Source organism: Taudactylus pleione, unplaced genomic scaffold (assembly GCF_031769625.1).
Source record: "Taudactylus pleione unplaced genomic scaffold, aTauple2 ptg000960l, whole genome shotgun sequence".
NCBI lineage: Eukaryota > Metazoa > Chordata > Amphibia > Anura > Myobatrachidae > Taudactylus > Taudactylus pleione.
Genome location: NW_028285361.1, coordinates 444,232 through 463,009, shown reverse-complemented (window position 1 = coordinate 463,009; position 18,778 = coordinate 444,232). Strand labels below are relative to the sequence as shown.

General features: G+C 45.9%; 1 protein-coding gene across 1 annotated transcript in view; it reads right to left on the bottom strand.

The window, feature by feature from the left end:
• The window catches only part of LOC148473149 (cytoplasmic phosphatidylinositol transfer protein 1-like), a 125,560-nt gene that overhangs the window by 30,406 nt on the left and 76,376 nt on the right, over positions 1–18,778 (bottom strand). Inside the window, exon 2 of the mRNA XM_088460030.1 lies at positions 6,817–6,965. Coding sequence (XP_088316156.1) covers positions 6,817–6,965 — 149 coding nt within the window. The remainder of the gene's footprint in view (positions 1–6,816; positions 6,966–18,778) is intronic.

Here is an 18,778-nt window from a genome sequence, read left to right as displayed (position 1 = left end):
AGGGTGGGGACGCTCCTGTGCAGAAAGGAGAATCCGCCGCCCGAAGGAAGCATACTGAGAGGCGAAGGTGTCAAACCTGTAATACCTCACGAAGGTATGGACAGAGGACCACGTAGCAGCCTTGCAGATCTGGACTGCAGAGGCACCACGTCGAGCTGCCCACGAAGGACCCACAGACCTAGTGGAATGAGCCTTCACAGAAGGAGGAACCGGCAGGCCTTCATGAAGATAAGCTTCAGAAATAGCCATACGGATCCAGGCTGCCAAAGTTTGCTTTGAAGCAGGCCAACCCTTTTTACGGAAGCCATAGAGGACAAACAAAGCGTCCGACTTCCTAAACAAAGAAGTGCGGTCAACATAAGTCCTTAAGGCCCGCACAACATCCAAAGAGGCCTCACCCACGGAAAGACACGGTGAGTTAAAGGCCGGAACAACGATTTCCTCGTTAACATGAAACTGGGAAACAACTGGAAGAAACTCAGGCCGAGTGCGGAGCACTGCCCTGTTCCCATGAAAAACCAAGAAAGGGGGTCTACAAGAAAGAGCCCTTAACTCAGAAACACGTCTGGCCGAAGCAATAGCGAGAAGGAAAACAGTCTTAGCTGTTAGCCATTTAAGATCCACTGAGCCCAGTGGTTCAAACGGCGGTCCTTGGAGAGCCCTCAGGACCACAGCCAAATCCCAAGGCGCCACAGGTGGAACAAAGGGCGGCTGAATGCGGACAACACCTTGCATAAAGGTGCGCACATCCGGGATTGTAGAATCCTACGGTGAAACCAGACAGACAGGGCCGAAACCTGTACCTTCAAAGAAGCAAGGCGAAGCCCATGATCGAGTCCCGCTTGTAGGAAGGCGAGAATCCGAGACAGACGAAACTCCCGTGGTGCATAACCTCTCGGTCGACACCACTGGAAGAACATATGCCACACGCGATGGTATATCCTCGCGGAAGACGGTTTCCGAGCTCGCAACATGGTACGCACCACAGAGCTGGAAAACCCCCGGGATCTCAGCATGGCCGTCTCAACAGCCACGCCGTCAAAGACAGCTGAGTCAGGTCCGGGTGAAGACAAGGACCCTGAGACAGAAGGTCCGGTCGTAGCGGCAACCGCAGAGGACTGACCACGGACAGACCCTGAAGGTCTGAGAACCAGTGCCGTCTGGGCCACGCGGGAGCTATCAACAGGAGCGTCCCTCCTTCCTGTTTGAATTTCCGGATTACCCGTGGAAGAAGGGAGACCGGAGGGAACAGGTATGCGAACCGGAACGTCCACCGGACGGACAGAGCATCCACCAGAGACGCCCCTTCGTCTCTTGTGCGAGACCCGTACACCGGCAACTTGTTGTTGTGCCGGGATGCCATGAGGTCGATCTCTGGAAGACCCCACCTGTCCACCAGCAGTTGAATAACATCCGGGTGCAGGGACCATTCCCCCGGATGAACGTCCTGGCGACTTAGAAAGTCCGCCTCCCAATTTAGCACTCCCGGGATGAAGACCGCTGATATGGCCGGAAGATTGCGCTCCGCCCAAACCAGGATCCGAGAGACCTCTACGAGAGCCGCCCGACTGCGGGTTCCTCCTTGCCTGTTTATGTAGGCCATGGTGGTAGCGTTGTCCGACTGGACCTGTACCGGGTGACCCTGGAGAAACCGATGTGCCTGCTGGAGAGCATTGAAGACCGCACGGATTTCCAAGATATTTATGGGAAGCTCCGCTTCTGTCGGCGTCCACCTGCCCTGGAACAAGTGTGGACCCAAAACCGCTCCCCAGCCCCGAAGACTGGCGTCCGTTGTCAACAGGACCCAATTTGGAACCCAGAACGGCCGTCCCTTGTTGAGGTGGGTCATCTGTAACCACCAAGCAAGGGACAGGCGAACTTCCGGGGTGAGCACAATCGTCTGGGACTTCAGAGACTGAGGCAGCCCGTTCCACTTGGACAGGATCAGGTGCTGCAGAGGTCTGGAGTGAAACTGGGCGTATTCCACCATGTCGAACACCGACACCATGGAGCCCAGTAACCTCATCGCCGAGTGTAGGGACACCCGGCGGCTGTGCAGACAACTGCGCACCCTTGACTGTAAAGCAGAGATCTTGTCCTCCGTCACGAAGATCCTTTGCTGTCCCGAGTCCAATAAGGCTCCAAGATGCAGAATCCTCCGAGACGGGATTAGAGTGGACTTCTGCCAGTTGATTAGCCAGCCGTGCCGTTGCAGCAGTGCAATGGTCAGGTCCAAGTGGCGTAACAGGAGCTCTGGAGATCCTGCCACCAATAACAGGTCGTCCAAGTACGGCAACATGCGGACTCCCTGCAGCCGCAGAGAAGCCACCATGACCGCCATCACCTTGGTGAAAACCCGTGGTGCTGTCGCCAGGCCAAAAGGTAACGCCCGAAACTGGAAGTGGTCGCTGCGGATTGCAAACCTGAGGAACTGTTGATGGCGCAAAAGAATAGGGACATGCAGGTAAGCGTCCTGTATGTCCAATGACACCATGTAGTCCCCAGGTTCCAGCGCCAGAATGATGGACCGTAGGGTCTCCATCCGAAACTTCGGTACCCGCAAAGACCTGTTGAGTGCTTTGAGGTTGAGAATCGGACGATACGACCCATTGGGTTTCTGTACCAAAAAAAGATTTGAATAGAAACCCTGGCCCCTCTGGAACAGGCACTATAACTCCAGCCTGGAGCATAGTGTGCAATACCTTCCGCAGCTCCGTAGCCTTGTTCCGGTCTGATGGTAGACCCGTGGTGAAGAATCGAGCCGGGGGTCTGTGCCGGAAGGAGAGGGCGTACCCATGGGAGACCACCTCCGGAACCCAAGTGTCTGTCGTAGTGGTCGACCAACACTGGGCGAACTGCAGCAGGCGGTCTCCCACCCTGGGATCCCCCAAAGGGAGGCCTGGACCGTCAGGCCGCAGGCTTGTCATCAGGCTTGGGGGCCGGACGTCTGGTACTCCATGTCTGCTTCCGGGGCCAGCCTGTCGAGGAAACGACTGTGGTTTGGGCCTGCCCTGGGCCCTAGATGACCGAAAGGACGATGGTCCAGAACCAGAAGGAGCAGCGGCCGACGGGAGACAAGCCGATTTGGCTGCCGCCAGCGTGGCCACAATCTTATCCAGATCCGGACCGAAGAGAACTTCTCCGGTAAACGGCAACGCCTCCAGACCCTTTTTGGAATCTGTGTCCGCCTTCCAGGATCGCAGCCACACGGTGCGACGAGCAGCTACCGCTGCTGAAGAAATCCTAGACACCAGAGTACTAATGTCTAGGGCCGCCTCGTTGATGTAGGTGGCCGAATCACGGAGATTGCCAATCAACTCCGTCTGTTCGGCCGGACAGTCGGAATCAAAAGAAGCCTCTAATGAATCCACCCAGCGCTCCATGCTGCCCCCCCCCCGCAAGGGAATAAGCAGACTTCAGGCAGATCTCCACCTTGCGGTCCGTAGCATCCTTAAGGGAGGACATGGATGGCATCGGCAATGTGGCACTACAGACAAGATGGGTCACGTGAGAATCCACCTGTGGAGGGGATTCCCACTTTGCAAAATAATTATCCGCGAACGGATAAGCCACCGCCAGGCGTCTCTGCGGCTGGTATCTTTTGCCAGGCTGTTTCCACGCCTCCTCTAAATGGTCCACCAACTGACCCGAAAGAGGAAAGACTGTGGCATCGCCCTTCACATCTTTGAAAAAGGCATACTTAGATTTAGCCGCTGGGGGAACTTCGTCCTCAATCACCAAGGCTGTGCGGACCGCCCGAATAAGTCCTGGAATATATACTTTGGACTTAGCATCAGCGTCCTTAGCATGGAGAGGTTCCTGATCGTAAGGATCCAGAATCTCCCCATCATCAGACGTCCCCTCGTCATCCTCATAAGGAGCCGACAGAGACGCCACCGGCCGTTTATGTGGCCGCATCACAGACTCCCCTTGCAACACATCCGACAAGTGCTGTACAGAACTCGTCAGGGAGTTAACCCACGCTGGCTCCTGAGAAACCGGGAGCGGGGAAATAGGGAGACTGTGGGGTACCACCAATTGTCGTGGGAAACCCTGCATGGGTGACGACACCACTGACTGCTGGGACAAACCCATCGGTTTAAACGCGGGCTGCGGAGCTAACTGGCCCACTAAGGCTGTAAGCGCTTGAGCGAAACAAGCCCAGGGCGGCTCCTGTACCGGTGCAGTAACCGTAAGAGGCTGCGCCATAGACAAACAGTGCCGGCATAGGCCCTCCGCGCTACCCTCCCCCTCCGCTAACGGTACTTTACACGTAGTACACTGTAGCCGGAGGGGAAAATCACTTTCAGACATGATGGCACCACGTATGTGACCCCTCTCACCAATTATATATTTAAGAGGCGAGAGACCACCCTGCAGCACCGCACCGCAAGGGCTTAGCAGAAAAAACAGGGACAGTATAAAGCTGACAGTTTAGAAAAAAAGTTACAGGCAGCAGCGCTAGCACAGTCACATACAATGCAGAGAAATAACAATTCCTGCACTAACAGCGCTGATCACTCAACTACACAGACACAGGGCCTGGTAGGACACAGCGCTGCATACACAGACCTGACCACAGCGGAGGAGAGGTATGCGGGGGGACCCAGACCACGATGCTTCCAATGCAAGCTTCCAGCAGCGTTCACCATGCTTCAGAAAGATGGCCACCGAGGAGCAGAGAGAAGGCTGGCCTGGGGGAGGAGCGCTGACACAGGGCCAGTCAGCACAGTGCAGAGAGGGCTGTGTGCAGTGGGGGAGGCGCCGGCTGTGAGACAGGGAAGGCGCACTCCCCTGGCATGCATTTAACCCCTGGGATGCTGCAGCGCTACCGCTCTGCTGCGGTCCGCTGTCCCAGGGGGTAGTGGAAGCGCAGGTTGGTCGCCTGGCTCCACACTGCAGCCAGGCCCCAGGGAGCCCCCTGCCTGGGGACTTAGGACCATGTGATCAGCGGGGACCCCCCGCGGGACCCCGCTGCTTACCTCTGTCCCCCTTGAATCCGGCCATGGCCTGGAACATCTGGGTCACCGCTAGCTGTGACCCCAGATGTCCACCAGCATCCCCGGATCAGTACTGGCGTTCTGGTACCGGCGGGGTGTAGGGAAGACAGCATGGACGTCAGGACTGACTGTCCATGCTGTTCATCCAGATGTGCAGCCACAGCTGCATGAAGAAAAAGCTTCAGGGGCTCTTCTAAGCCCCCCTCTAGCAGGTGCCTCCGACTACGGCTGGGCACCAAACGAAACTGTGATGCCTTGGCTCGGGGGCGGGGTATAGGAGGGGGACCTAGTGCATCCTGGGAGGCTGAAAGCTTAACTCTTTGGTGCCCGATGACTGACGTCACACCTATACCCCCAAGGTATCCTGTGGATACCCTATGGTCCCTGAAGTAGAAAAACAAATAAAATATCTATGAAATTTGATTTTAACAACTAAGCTATAAGGAGCCTCTTTTAATTCCTTCCGCAAAGTTAGGCACCCAGAGACGCCCATTCAAATACAACTTCTCTGCGTTCAAATTCTCACTGGGTTCCTCACCCACTGGTAATCATCGGGATGTATGTGCAGTACAAAAAACAAGGCACAATGTTGCACACATCGGCAATGCATCTGAATCAAGCCGATTATTACTTTTGTGAAAATGATCTTTTCATGTGAGATAATTTAATTACAATATATGTGTGTATAATATAATATATACAAACAAATGCCCAAATTGCAGGTGAAAATCCAAATCTATTCAGGAGCCAAAACCTTCATGTCACTGTTTATAATTCAAAAAGCACCATCAGACCACCTCCCATGTCATGAGTGTTTGGCACCACACAATATAATGGTCACAATCCCTCTTGTTAAATTCACTAGTTTAATTGATACCTACTGGCATTATCTGAAAAACTTTTTTTAAAAATACACTCATTAAGGTTAATGCTGAGATTTTACTTTGTATTTGTATATGTAATCATGACTTTTACCCTAAATTTGGAATCCATAGCCTCGATCAGAGTCAGAACCCACAATTTTGACCATAACCACAGCACTTACTAAAACCTTGTCGCCTAACCCATATGTTCCATACGAACGTCAGGTATCCAGCAAGTGGCTGGAGAGAGGGAATTGGCTGTAGAGAGAAAAGTCTAGTGGACTTTTTGGAAGTTTATAAGTAGACTTAAAAAATTCAGACATAGGGCCTCATTCAGATATGTGCACAAACCCGATGGTGGGGACACCTGTCCTTGCACAAGACCCGTTCGGCACATGAACGGGTCCTGCGTCATCGTACGCAGTGCCCCTTAATCCGCAGCCTGATTATCAGGTCACGGCCATTTGAGGGCGGGGTGGAGGTGGTGCTGACCTCCTTTCCAGTAAATGGGGACGTGTCGACCCCATTTTCTATGAGTGCCAAGACCTGTCCTGCGTCTTCTGACGTAGATTTCCTGGCCTGGGCTACTGAGCTACGAGGGAGAATCTAAGTAGCCTCAGACTAGTTACTCAGATAGCCGATGGTCTTACAGATGATCCGATGGATGCATCTTAGGATGCAGCAGTCGGATCTGCAATGCTGTCAGTAGGCGCCTTTCTCCTCAGCCGCCTCCTGCTGAATTAGTATATGTTAGTATTGCTGCTGCGTCCAAAGGCACAGCATCGACGCTAACTTAATGCATCTCTGGAATCAGGCCTATAGATCTCTTGCCACCAAATGGAGCTCAACAGCAATTTGTTTAAGTGTGAATATGAAGATAATTATAAACTGCTTATACCATTGTGATATTCAAAACTTTTATTGAACCAGCAATATCTATTTCTATATCACACCTGTTCAAGTAGACTCTCTTCTCGGTATATTGCCCTTTACCATGGGTAGGATCTTCATAAGGCTCATTAATGATCACCTCCACTCCTTCTCCATCCGAACTTTGTTCATGGCTGTGTTTGCTGATCATGTACAGCTGTCCAATCTTGTACTACAGAGAGAGAACACATTTCTTAATAAAATATTGCCATGGTACGACCACTTAGTATTTTTGAGTGCTGCTGACAACCTCAGATGATTATATTTGACATGAATTGTTGCCAAAATTTGTCTGTAATTTATACGTGAAATGACATAATAGGACTAGCAATGTAATGTACAGTATAGCAACATGTTTTAACAGGTGTGAATCTGGGTCATGCTAACTTGTTAGACACTGCCTCTCTCATAGGCAAAGTACTGCAGGAAAAGGAATGTGTGGGAGTTCACATCATTCCCTTGTCCAGACAAGCACCATTAGTTTCTGCCGGCTTGAGCACTGCTACTAAAGACAAGCTTCATGCGGGAACAATGGAGTTAGAGAGTAGTAGTTAAAGGGGTTTCCTACCATGTAATTAAGTTTTTCATGAAAATACTGCAATGATCCTAATCTACTGAACTGCTGGGAAAAAATATAGGGTTCTCGCCCACTGCTGCTCTTTTTAAAAAAAGAAAAGAGAAAAATAAGGTTTAAATTTATTGTAATGTTAAAAGCTTAACCCATGAATGAGAAGTTGGGAATTAAGCTGTATACAATATACATAAAAGTTGTATTAAAAGAACACAAAACATAAACTGCAACAAAAAAATATCAAATAGATAAAAATAACATTGGCATATATCCAAAGCCTCCTGAGGCTCGGAGCAGAAGGTAACTTGGCACCAGGCTTGACATTTTTATTATTATCCTTTATCTAACAAACAGTTTTCATTAGAGACGAGCGGTTCAGTTTTATTGAAAACCGAAAATACCCGAACTATGGGGTTCTGACTCGGGTCTTATCGCAAGTTCGGAACTGTGATCTAAAAACCAGATCTTGTGTGTTTTGGATTGCATGTAATTTCCTCTCGCGTGATTTCAGGTGCCATTTCACACAGGAGAGTGTATAGAGAGGGTGTAGGCTGTACTACATACTAGTCACCACTAGAGAGAGTTGTAGGTAGATGGAGTGGGTGGGAAGTATGTAAAAGATTGCAAGCATCTTTGTCACTGTGTATAGTAATAACTGGGGATCTGCACTCTAAGGGCCAGTCGGTATGCTGCGGAGTGTGCTGCAAGTATGCAAAGGTTGTCCTCCTTAAAGGTAGTCACTTAACAAATCGGATGATACTGCGCAACACTCCTACCTGGTGATTGGAATGTCCTACTACATTCTAACAGTATGTGCAAACATAAGATACTAGTGACAATGGTATGTTGATAACAATCACTTTACTGTTATATGTTTTTTGTCTGAATATACAGTCAGGTCCATAAATATTGGGACATTGACAGAATTTTCAGATTTTGGCCTCTATTCACCACCACAATGGCTTTGAAATGAAACAAACAAGATGTGCTTTACCTGCAGACTTTCAGATTTAATTTGAGGGTAATTACATCCAAATCGGGTGAACAGTGTAGGAATTACAACGGTTTCAATATGTGCCTCCCACTTTTTAAGGGGCCAAAAGTAATGGGACTATCAACTCAAAAGCTATTTCATGGACAGGTGTGGGCTATTCCCTCGTTATTTCATTATCAATTAAGCAGGTAAAAGGTCTGGAGTTGATTCTAGGTGTGACATTTGCATTTGGAATCCGTTGCTGTCAACTCTCAATATGAGATCCAAAGAGCTGTCACTATCAGTGAAGCAAGCCATCATTAGGCTGAAAAATCAAAACAAACCCATCAGAGAGATAGCAAAAACATTAGGTGTGGCCAAATCAACTGTTTGGAACATTATTAAAAAGAAAGAACGCACCGGAGAGCTCAGCAACACCAAAAGTCCCAGAAGACCACGGAAAACAACTGTGGTGGATGACAAAAGAATTATTTCCCTGGTGAAGAAAAACCCCTTCACAACAGTTGGCCAAATCAAAAACACTCTCCTGGAGGTAGATGTATATGTGTCAAAGGTAACAATCAAGATAAGACTTCACAAGAGTGAATATAGAGGGTTCACCACAAGATGTAAACCATTGGTGAGCCACAAAAACAGGAAGACCAGATTAGAGTTTGCCAAACAACATCTAAAAAAGCCATTACAGTTCTGGAACAACATCTGGACAGATGAGACAAAGATCAACTTGTACCAGAGTGATGGGAAGAGAAGAGAAGGAAAGGAACTGCTCATGATCCAAACATACATCATCATCAGTGAAGCATGGTGGTGGTAGTGTCATGGCATGGGCATGTATGGCTGCCAATGGAACTGGTTCCCTTGTATTTATTGATGATGTGACTGCTGACAAAAGCAGCAGAATGAATTCTGAAGTGTTTCGGGCAATATTATATGCTCATATTCAGTCAAGTGCTTCAGAACTCATTGGACGGCGCTTTACAGTGCAGATGGACAATGACCCGAAGCATACTGTAAAAGCAACCAAAGAGTTTTTTAAGGCTAAAAAGTGGAATGTTATGCAATGGCCAAGTCAATCCCCTGACCTGAATCCGATTGAGCATGCATTTCACTTGATGAAGACAAAACTGAAGGGAAAATGCCCCAAGAACAAGCAGGAACTGAAGACATTTGCAGTAGAGGCCTGGCAGAGCATCACCAGGGATGAAACCCAGCGTCTGGTGATGTCTATGCATTCCAGACTTCAGGCTGTAATTGCCTGCAAAGGATTTGCAACAAAGTATTAAAAAGTGAAAGTTAGATTTAGGATTGTTTAGTTTGTCCCATTACTTTTGGCCCCTTAAAAAGTGGGAGGCACATATAGAAACTGTTGTAATTCCTACACCATTCACCTGATTTGGATGTAATTACCCTCAAATTAAATCTGAAAGTCTGCAGTTAAATCACATCTTGTTTGTTTCATTTCAAAGCCATTGTTGTGGTGAATAGATGCCAAAATATGAAAATTCTGTCAATGTCCCAATATTTATGGACCTGACTGTGTATGTATATATATATATATATATATATATATATATATATATATATATATACCGTTGTCATTAGTATCTTATATTTGCACATACTGTGTGAAAGTAGTAGGACACTACAGTCACCAGGTAGGAGTGTTGCGCAGTATCATGTGATTTGTTTTGTCACTGTGTATGTTTGTCAGATACTAGCTAGCACCTGCAATCCAGTGCAAACAGGCTCTTGTGTATGTTTGTTAGGAGTGAACTTGAAGTGAGCTGCACTTATACAATTGATTTTCATAGATGTGCTATATTCTTTTTTAAGCTGCCATGTGTTTGTGCCGCTGCTCTGTAGTTTAGTTTAGCCAGCCAGCTTGCTGCAGGCTTTGGCCAATGTTGATGAAAACAATGTTGTGAGCTGTGAGGTGGTCAAAATTTACTGAAAATGACAGGAAATTAATCTTATTGATGCTAATAATACTATAGGAACAAAAACAGGTTCCATGTTGCACAATTGTAACTGTTTTTATCAATTTCAAAGAAATGAGGTTGGCTTTACCAAAACCAAAATCTGACAATGATACCTATACACAGGTGTCTGCTCACATCTCTAGTTTTCATGACGGTACATCAGTCTTAAGCTGGCCACACATCTAAAGATTATCTGTCCAACCAGCCAACTAGTTGATTGGTTGGAATGAAAATCTGGACAGGTATGAAAGCAAATGACAATCAGCAATTTGCTCCCAAATGCCAGAAAGTGGACAAAAACTGCTGTTTGAACAAATTGTTTAGATCAAACATTTAACAAACTTGTCTGATGACCATTTTCATCTGTTTTCTGGCATTTAGGAGCAAATTGCTGATCATCATTTACTCCCATACATTACCAGATTTTCATTCCAACCAATCAGCAAGTTGGCTGGTTGGATGTAAGTTGGTCTAGTGTGTGGCCAGCTTTAGCCCTAGTGGCGATTATTACAACTAATTTTCTACCAGCAGGACACACACCAGGGCCAGATTAGGCAGAGGCATGTCTTAACTATGGAAAATAAGGCAGAACAAATGAAGGAAACATGCACAAACACAAGGAGGAACGGGCAAATTCCATACAGATAGGGTCTTATGCAGAGTTGTGTATACGAAAACAAAAAGTGTAACATATCTATCTGATAACAGGCGTATCAACTCTTCAGTTCAACTCTGCAAAGTCCGTTCAACTGTACATACTGTAGTCTGTTCAACTCTATATAGTCCATTCAACTCTACATAGTCTGTTCAACTCTATATAGTCCATTCAACTCTACATAGTCTGTTCAACTCTACATACTGTAGTCCATTCAACTCTACATAGTCCACTTTGGGGTGACAACATTGTACAGTAGCCTTAGGCAGACTTTAAGACAAACTGTCCTAGGAAACATTAATTTTTTCAGTTTCAAAAATCAACCAGCTACTTTATATGAAATCTTTGCACTAGTCTAGCAAATGAAATCCCTTGAGCAGTACCTATCATATCTTAAAAGTCTCATTTTTCATTACTAATACTGTATATTCAATTAGAACTAATTAATCAATATGACTGTATTACATCACTGACTCTTTAACCACAGTTTTGCATCTGTGATACTTGAGCTTGGCAGTAAAGGGATTATTGCCTGAACCTGTGGTTATAGGTATTCCACTATACTTAATGGCAGGTGCCTAGAGCCTAAAACCTGTGAGCATGAAAGGGTCTGGAATCAGCTTGCGTGGTGAGCATGAAAAATAGAAGGCACACAACCATAGATATAAAAAGAACTGCAGCTAGACCAAGAGTTAGGCCTAGACCTAGGCCCCATACATGGTATGATGTGTACCCACAGATATACGACCAACGGCCAACATATCGGGCGGTCCACAAACAAGGGTTGATCCAGTGTCCGACCACCCGATATGCCCCCCCTCCCATGCCCACATAGACCTACATGAGATCGTTCGTCACTTCACCAGATCTCTTGTGCATGCAGAAAGATCTGGAGGAGCGATGAACGACCCTACGGGAGCGTGCAATGGACAATTTTGTGCCTACACAGGGAACAATATAGCTGCTATATCATTCTAATACATCGGATCGGCAGCTATATCGTTACATGTATAGGACCCTTTAGATCTGCTGCTGTTGATTGATAGTGATAGAGTGGCAAGGTACTGCTTAGGGTGAGAGCAGCAGGCATTCCTGTTAGCAAGTATCGGGAGAAAGTCAGTGAAGGCTGTGATCAGTGCAGACTGAGGAAACTCAGCAGATTACACAGAGACAAAGCCAGCAGGAGGTTTCCGAGGGAGTGTTTACTACTGTCAGTTAAGTCAAGGGAGCAGAAGCTGTACAATTTGTATACGGACTTACCAGGAGTGAGGTATTTGTGCAAATCACACTCATACTGGCATTTATTACCCAAGTACCAAATAGTCTGCTCAACTGTCGCATCGGGGTACTTAGTTTTAACATAATATGTTGTATAGACATTCTGTAGATAAACATCATGATGTACCAAATATTTTTTGGAGGGGGGCAGGAAATCTTTACATTTCTTCACTTATTTCAGGTTGACCCAGGTCCAACGTTATTCTGTAATGCGCATCAGCGGACTTATGGTCACAGCACTGTTAATGTATACAGTTTGACCATATAAATTGATTGTTAGGTTTTAATATACATTTTAGTTTATGTGGAGTGAAGAGATATTTGCAGATTAAGGGTTTTAGAATTGGGTTTGTGATATTGCTTTATTTGGTCTTCATACTGTTTTACTATAGTTTTAATAAATTACCATCTACAGTTTGGGGTATTTATCTGTTTACTCTGTGCCAGTGTGTTTTTTATTGGAAAGTGGGGGGGGACTTAGGTTTACCACACCTATAGTCTAGGCTTAATGGATTCCCCAGGTTGCCTCATGGTGAATGCCTAGTTACTGGAAAGAATGCCTATCTATTGCAAAGAAGATTTGGGTGGAGGCACCTACAAGACGATGCACACAAAGAACCAAGCCAGCTTACAGGGTTGGCTGCTGCCCCAGGGAGCCAGGTAGGTCATGCGAATTAGCAGAGCAGTGGCTTTCTATCAGACTAGCAGAAAACATTTTCTTGGGACTTTCTCCGGCATATGATTAGCAGAGAAGGCTAACATTGTGTAGCCACTACCACTGCTAGGCACTCACTGGGGGTGGCAGATTTTACTCAGGGTACTGCAGACCCTAAGTAAAATCTGCCACTGGATATGACTTCTATTTTTTTTCAGTTTTGTACTTACTCTCTGCTTCCAACATCTCTCTTCACTTTACTGTTCATCTAATTATTCTGCTATGTAACCTGCTGCCCCTGATGGTGGGTTGTCTTACCTTCTCCATATTGCAAAACACAGGATACAGTTAATATACCTACGGCCGGGATGCTGGCTGCCGAAATCCTGACATGGCTGGAGATGCCGATGCAGAAATCCCGACAGCCGTCATCCCGATAGTAAATACAGCAGGCATCCTTAGCTTCTGGGGGGAGGGTTAGGGTTAGGCACCACCGGGGGGAGGTTAGGGTTAAGTACTAAGAGGGGAGGGTTAGGGTTAGGCACCATCGGGGGGAGGTTAGGGTTAGGCACTAGCCGGGAGTGTCAGGGTGCAGTGTAGGGAGGGTTAGCGTTAGGGAACAGTAAAGGAGGGTTAGGGGGTGAATAGGGCAGGGGAACAGTACTTACTGTTTCCCTGTCGGAATTGTAGGCATTGGGATGCTGCTGTCAATCTATTGACAGCCGTCATCCCGAATGTAGAGATATCATACTAATCCCGCAAAACGCTACTAGGTCATAACTGAAGTATCTCACTGGTCACTGTACTAGGTAAAAAATAGACCAAAAAAAAAGCATAAAAATCATGGACGTGTCCAGTTTACTCTTAGGACTGAGCTATTTTATTCAATGTATGCTTTATTTTTTTGTTCATTTTGATTTTATACCTGATGTTATTTTACTGATGTTGTATTTTTAAAATATTAATTTCTTATATACTACCAATGTACTATCTGTAATTTCTAAAACATTTTATACGGAGAGTCCTTATACTGTATGGATAATCCTTCTTTTCAGATATGTCTACCCATAAGGGTCTGGGAAGCCCTGTTTTCTCTTTAGGCTGCAGTTATAGGGTAACCGCTGCCTGCAGTTATAGGCTGCAGTTATAGGGTAACTTCTGGTGCTGCCCATACCAATATATTATATTTACAGCATTTTAATGCAACTTCCAGTGACCCCAGGCACCTAGAAGGTACTTCTCAGCATGTTATGTATATTATGGTCTAAGTAGATTTTACAGAACTACAATCATCATCATTCATTTATAGTCTAGAGAACAAGAATGGATAATGAGATTTGCATCCTTTATATAGCAACAAGCTGTGTGATGTGTGTGATTACATCAACAAAGAGTGACATCCTCTCCCCTGCACACCTGCTCTGTGGAGTAAGACCTAGCAGGTGAGAGGGGAGGCTAAAGATAAGCCTCTACATACATAAATAGACAAATAAACAAACCCATAGTCAGCCATTTAACAAGGGCGTGTCTTTAAATCTTTGGAAAGGCTGATGGCGCTGCAGGGAAAATAAAGACACTGTATGACTGATGATTTGTAAATCATTTTATGTGTTAGGTGCTCCAGGCAGTCAGTTATTTCACCTACTGGTAGCATCGGCCGTGCCCCAGGGTTGCTTTTCCCTTTCCTGTGACACTTACTCCATATGGCCTATTCCTTGGGACTAAAGCTTGGTACACACTACATGATATCTTTAACGATTTGGCCGATTCCGTCACATCGGAATGACAATCGTTAAAAATGTGTAGTGTGTATGCACTACATCGTGTAGTACGCGCTCCCGTGGGGTCGTCAGCCTCATCGCCTGATCTTATGTGCAGCATGTAAGATCAGGCAATGTGGCTGATGATCCCATGCAGCGCTATGCAGGGGGGCCGGCATATCGGGTGGTCGGGCACCGAATCGTCCAGTGTGTATTGGACCACTCGATATGTCAGCTCGTTGGGCACACGCATCATTTAGTGTGTACCCAGCACTACTCCATATTTCTGATACCCATGCTGACACATTACCTCCTGGGTCCTGTCCCCTACCGCCCTCACTGACATATTCACCCTCTCTCCTGTTTAAAATAAAAACAAGATAAACACCAAATTATGTGTGTATAAACTTGGATACCTACTTATAATTTACACTAGAGAGCACTATGTATTCTTACAATTCTAAATGGACCCTACACATCAGCATGGTAGGCTAGCATTATCTGTTTTCAAAGGTATTTAAAACATCTCAATCCAATTAGGTGTAAGTTTGCAAAAGCAAGTTTGCTTTATGAAACGTGCAAACATCGCACGAATGCACGCATCAGAAAAATGCGAGATCCCATTACAAATATCTATTCGCGGTACTCAGGGCAAGGGTGTGCAAATTTAATATAACATGCGACTTAGGAGAAGGGCATGACAATTTGGGGAAACCATCCTGAACCCCCAAAAAATGACAACTTTGTTAGCAGATTCATATAGAAGGCTGGTACTGGGAATAAGAAAAGAATTGGAGGTTTTTAAATGGTGTCAAATGGCTGATTTGTGCATTTAAAAAAATATTTTTTTTAATTTTTTTAAAAAGCAAACTTTTTTATTTAATCACAAATGACGTAAACAAAAAATTCCAACAAAGTAGAAGAAAATTTGATTTTGTGGTGATTTGAGGCCACTTTAATTTTTTTCAAGAAAAAATTATAAAAAGCTATTTTTAATATAAAAAAATACTTTAATTAAATTGGGGGTACCTAAACAAAAAAAAAAGTTGATTTGGGGGTAATTTGAGGCCATTTTTTAAAAGGAAAAATCAGATATAATTATTGGGCCAACTAAGTTAATTCAAAACGTCCAAATGCCTAATTAGTCCTTAGGGAGGGGGTGTCCAAGGGGTTCTGCACAGTGTTTCCTGACAATTTTTACCTTGAAATTAAGATTTTTCCCTATCATCTCACAACCTCAGTGAACACAAAAATCTATTTTACTCTGAAAAAAATACAAGTTTCAAATTGGATTGCAACTGCTCGCACAAGCCAACTCGCACCTAATTGGATTGCCCCTTTTAGGATGCAATTCAATCAGTGCCGATGGCCATGAGGCGCTGGCATTCTAACCATTTCACTGGCATGTCATGGCTGCCATTATCACAGATGTTTCCTTATGCTGCATGGGGATCAGTGCGTCTGGGCATTGCTACTGCTCTTCCCATGAATTGAATTCATACCCTGAATTGCAAAACTTGCATTTTTAGAGAATTAAAAGTAAAAAAAGAACTTTGCCATGTAACACAAGAACAAAGAAGATTGCAAATGGGTAGAAACCAGGAAAGTATTTTTGCTTATTGTGCAGTAGTTATGTAGGTGCACCTCTCTGGGTAACGTGGGTGTTTGAACACCATAATCTGTGTGTTGCCACTATCAAATGCATGCCAATTTCAGTCACATACGGAAGGGAGGGGGAGGGGTACCCCACATTCATTTTATTTCGAAGAAAGTTGGTACAAAATCTAAGACAAGCGGGGGTTTCTGGGAAAGATGCCAGCAGGTTCAGCAGACTCATTTACAGAGAGCTGATGATGTGTGTAAGAAAACACCAGAGGACATGTTCATGTATTTGGTAAGAGTAATATATGATACTGAGGGATGCCTTAATTTGGGCACTGTAACAGCAAATATTCAAACAATGAACTACCAAAAATATATTTAATGAAAAGTTAAAAAAACAACGGTATCTTATGTAACATTATGCAGAACACCCTTGGCTGTAATCTTTTTAAAACATTCCCAGATGTATGAATAATTTACAAAACTGCCCCTTAGCAATTGTTAACATTTTTTAACTATACTATTTATATGGTATTTAAAGCAAGCATTGCATATTTAGCTGGTTTCTATCTATAGACATCATCATGTTTGCAACCACACATACAAATCATAGCTGCAAAGCCTCAACTGTCACGATTCCAGTGGTACAGTCACAAATTGAGGAGGCAGTCCAGCTGTTTCGTGGTTGACATGTTCGTCCTCACTGTAAATTGGAAGGTATATCCTTAGTGATCGGGTGCAAAACACAAGAGTTTCGCGGTATCCTAGCACTACAGAAGTGCCCAAATATGATGTGACACCATTTTGGAAGAGGTGCGGCCATGTACCCTTTGGAGTTTTACAATGTTGTGAGGTATGCAGTTGCACTGATGTGGTCAATATTAAAAGAAAATGAAAAGTCAACATGTAAAATGTCAGGTCTAAAACATAAAAGTAAAACCATACCTCCAGGGCTGTCTCTTCCATTGGGCTTTTAGGGCAGTTGCCCAAGGGCCCAAAGCTTCAAGGGGCACTCCAGCCCCCTGCAGCCGCTGCCTGTTACTAAATATTTTTTTTTAAAGCACCAGTCTGTGCTAGTAGTTGTCTAGGGGCACTACAAGAGGAGTTCCACTACTGGGGGCAATACAAGGGGGGGACTACTACTGGGGGCACGACAAGGGGGGTTACACTACTATGGGCAATACAAGGGGGGGACTACTACTGGGGGCAATACAAGGGGGGGACTACTACTGGGGGCACTACAAGGGGGGACTACTACTGGGGGCACTACAAGGGGGAGACTACTACTGGGGGCACTACAAGGGGGGGACTACTACTGGGGGCACTACAAGGGGGGGACTACTACTGGGGGCACTACAAGGGGTGGACTACTACTGGGGGCTCTACAAGGGGGGCTACTACTGGGGGAAATACAAGTGGGAGACTACTACTGGGGGCACTACAAGTGGGGGACTACTGGGGGCACTACAAGGGGGGACTACTACTGGGGGCAATACAAGGGGGGGACTACTACTGGGTGAACTACAAGGGGGAGACTACTACTGGGGCCAATACAAGGGGGGAACTACTATTGGGGCACTACAAGGGGGGGCTAATACTGGGGGCACTAAATGGGGGGGACTACTACTGGGGGGCAATACAAGGGGGAGACTACTAGTGGGGGCACTACAAGGGGGGGAGAACTACTAGGGGCACTACAAGGGGATGAAAACTAGTAGGGGCACTACAAGGGGAGGGGACTACCACTGGGGGCTCTGCATCGGGGGACCACTACTGGGGGCTCTATATAAAGGGCAATACTGGGGGTACTGCATAGGGGGGACTACAACTGGGACCACTATTTAAAGGACACTGCATAAGGGGTACCACTATTGGGGACACTGCATCGGGGTCTACTGCTGGGGGCACTATATAAGGGGCATTGCATAGGGGGTACCACTACTGGGGAAACTGCATTGGGGGGACTACTCCTGGGGGCACTATCTAAGGGGTGTACTACTGGGGACACAATGGGTGGGTAGGGACCCCAGTGCATTGCTTTTGCCCAGGGTCCGCACTGCTGTTAAGACAGTCCTGCATACCTCCCAACGTTTATGGAACATTCGGGTAATATAAACCCCACTCCATGCAATCCCTTCACCTTTCCCAGGCTACAACATTTACTCTTGGAACTATCGCTGTACTTTTTCAAGTTCCGTAATTCAGGACTGTCCCACTGACATTGGGACTGTTGGGACATATGTACACCGTGTCATCCTGACATTATACTGCAGTTCTGATAAAAATTTTATACTACATTGCCTACATCATTGAAAACAGCATAAGCTCCTCCCACATTTGAGGAGAGTGTCCTAATATAAGGTCATATTTTGTTAGGTGACCTAATATCAGAAGACCTGACCAACGACCAGATAACCTAAATCTTGCATTTTTCTAGTGGGGCCCAGACTCAGCCGAGTGGGAGCAGGGCAACCCAAGCCACAACCACTAT